At 42.5% G+C, this 1,722-nt stretch overlaps 1 protein-coding gene across 5 annotated transcripts in view; it reads right to left on the bottom strand.

Annotated features, from left to right (window-relative positions):
• LOC111324581 (gamma-tubulin complex component 6) overlaps nt 1-1,722 on the bottom strand; it is a 66,359-nt gene extending 64,637 nt beyond the window's left edge. For 2 of the 5 annotated variants that reach the window (XM_088759943.1, XM_088759942.1), the window contains exons 1-2: nt 1,329-1,717; nt 632-795 (exon numbers count right to left, since the gene is read on the bottom strand). In XM_088759943.1, the coding sequence (XP_088616069.1) occupies nt 632-795; nt 1,329-1,674 (510 nt within the window). In that variant the 5' untranslated portion in view covers nt 1,675-1,717. Of the gene's footprint in view, nt 1-631; nt 796-1,328 lie in introns of all 5 variants that reach the window. The other 3 variants (XR_016001155.1, XM_088759946.1, XM_088759945.1) reach the window with 3 other exon arrangements.

Below are 1,722 nucleotides of genomic sequence, written 5' to 3'. Positions count from 1 at the left end.
TCTCTCCCTCCCCACCCACCCCCCCTCCATAACCCTCCCTCCTTACAACAACATCATATTCTCCTTACTGTTCTCTATACTTTTCCTAAGGTGCTCACAAGGAGAATTTGTTTAACAATCAAGAGCTTCTTTAGTTGGTGATCATCTCTTATATTCTTGTAACCTATGTTTGATTCAGGGGTGAAATTGTACAGAGAAAATACATGCTTGTCACTATTTGTAGTTCATGGGGTTAATCTTCACATCAATTGTATGACCGCCTCCCAGTTAGCTCAAAGGATAGATCGCTGGACTGTTGTGCGGGAGGGCGAGGGTTCAAGCTCTGGGCAGACCAACACTCAAGGTCTCAAAATAATTGAGGAGAATGTGCTACCTTTCTATAACATCAAGAAATGGTTAGATACTCTAGTCTTCTCGGATAGGGACGAATAAATGGAGGTCCCATCTCCTGCAGGGTTAGGGGTAGCAGATGTTAATTTCCCACGCACGAGATTACTGTGTGGTGGATGTCCTCCCCTGGGGTGGGATGGGTGGGTTAGGATTGATTGTAAAGCACTGTTAATCTGTCATTGTAAATGGCACTCTATAAGTAATAAATTATTATTAAATTATTATGGCCTCTTCCCTTCACCTGGTAAGGTCCTCTAGCCCAAAGGTCATCCTGATGACCAAGCACTGATGTTGACCCATGAAGCCCTGTTCCAGTTAAAGCAACAAGAAATCTCAATACAGCTTCCTTCTCTGTTGTGCTTGTCTGTTTGGTGCTGTTAAATTTGATGGCACTGCTTGGGGACTCTGTTTGAAAACAGAAATTTGCTCAGTGAATTTTAACAAGATGGGAGATGCAGCTCTTTCCTGATAGCATGCTTGGCAGCGCATCATCGGGAAGGTCAAGCATAGATAGGTCACTGTGTTGTCAACTTAGCCAAGACACTTTATTTTTACTTGATTTCAAAATGTAGTGCACCACCCAGGAGTATGGAGTATGAGGCTCTGTTAGGGAAACCTTATGAAAAGTTTCATTAGCCCTACCCACCCCCTCCCCCCCCCGTAAGAAATATGAGCCTTCCCTGGCTGGGGTGGGAAATTTGAACCAGAAGTGTCAAGTCTCTGCAGTGGAATACAAGTGTTATATCTTTCTATAATCAAATACAGAGATTAAAAGGTAATCAAGTCACTCTCGCGAACAAATGGCTCAGGAGAAAATGTCTACAAGGTCTGGGTTTTAAAGCTCGGTCGATGCGTAGAAAGTATATTTTGCCTTTTGCGTCGATATCAAAAGATAATTTTTTTTATTTTTGACATCATATATTAGACTTAAAACCTACCCTGCAAATTCTTCCACTGACAAACGAAATGATCCAATTTCTCCACATCATCAAACCTTCTAGCCAGCCTCAGTTTGAATGCAGCGATCGACAGTTTATCATAAACATTGAATCGTAAACCATCTTTCTCCTCAGCTCCATCGCCAGTACGAACTAGCTCACTTATCCAGGGAGCTCGAAGTTCTTCGAAAAGTGTCTCGTAGAGGCAAACTTTCAAAGCCTTTTGCCTTTTATCCGTGTAACGTGGACGCCTGTAGATATCCCATCCTATATTTGCCTTGTTTTGGAAAGATAACTCGCAGAGTTTGGAGAAAAGAAACGAGAATCCTTCACACTCATCAGCCATATTTCTCCATATTCCCCGCCATAAGGTCAATATGAATGCTTGGTAACC

The sequence above is a fragment of the Stylophora pistillata genome, chromosome 5 (assembly GCF_964205215.1).
Source record: "Stylophora pistillata chromosome 5, jaStyPist1.2, whole genome shotgun sequence".
Classification (NCBI taxonomy): domain Eukaryota; kingdom Metazoa; phylum Cnidaria; class Anthozoa; order Scleractinia; family Pocilloporidae; genus Stylophora; species Stylophora pistillata.
The sequence above is the reverse complement of the archived record's forward strand: the minus strand, read 5'-3'. Positions and strand labels throughout refer to the sequence as shown.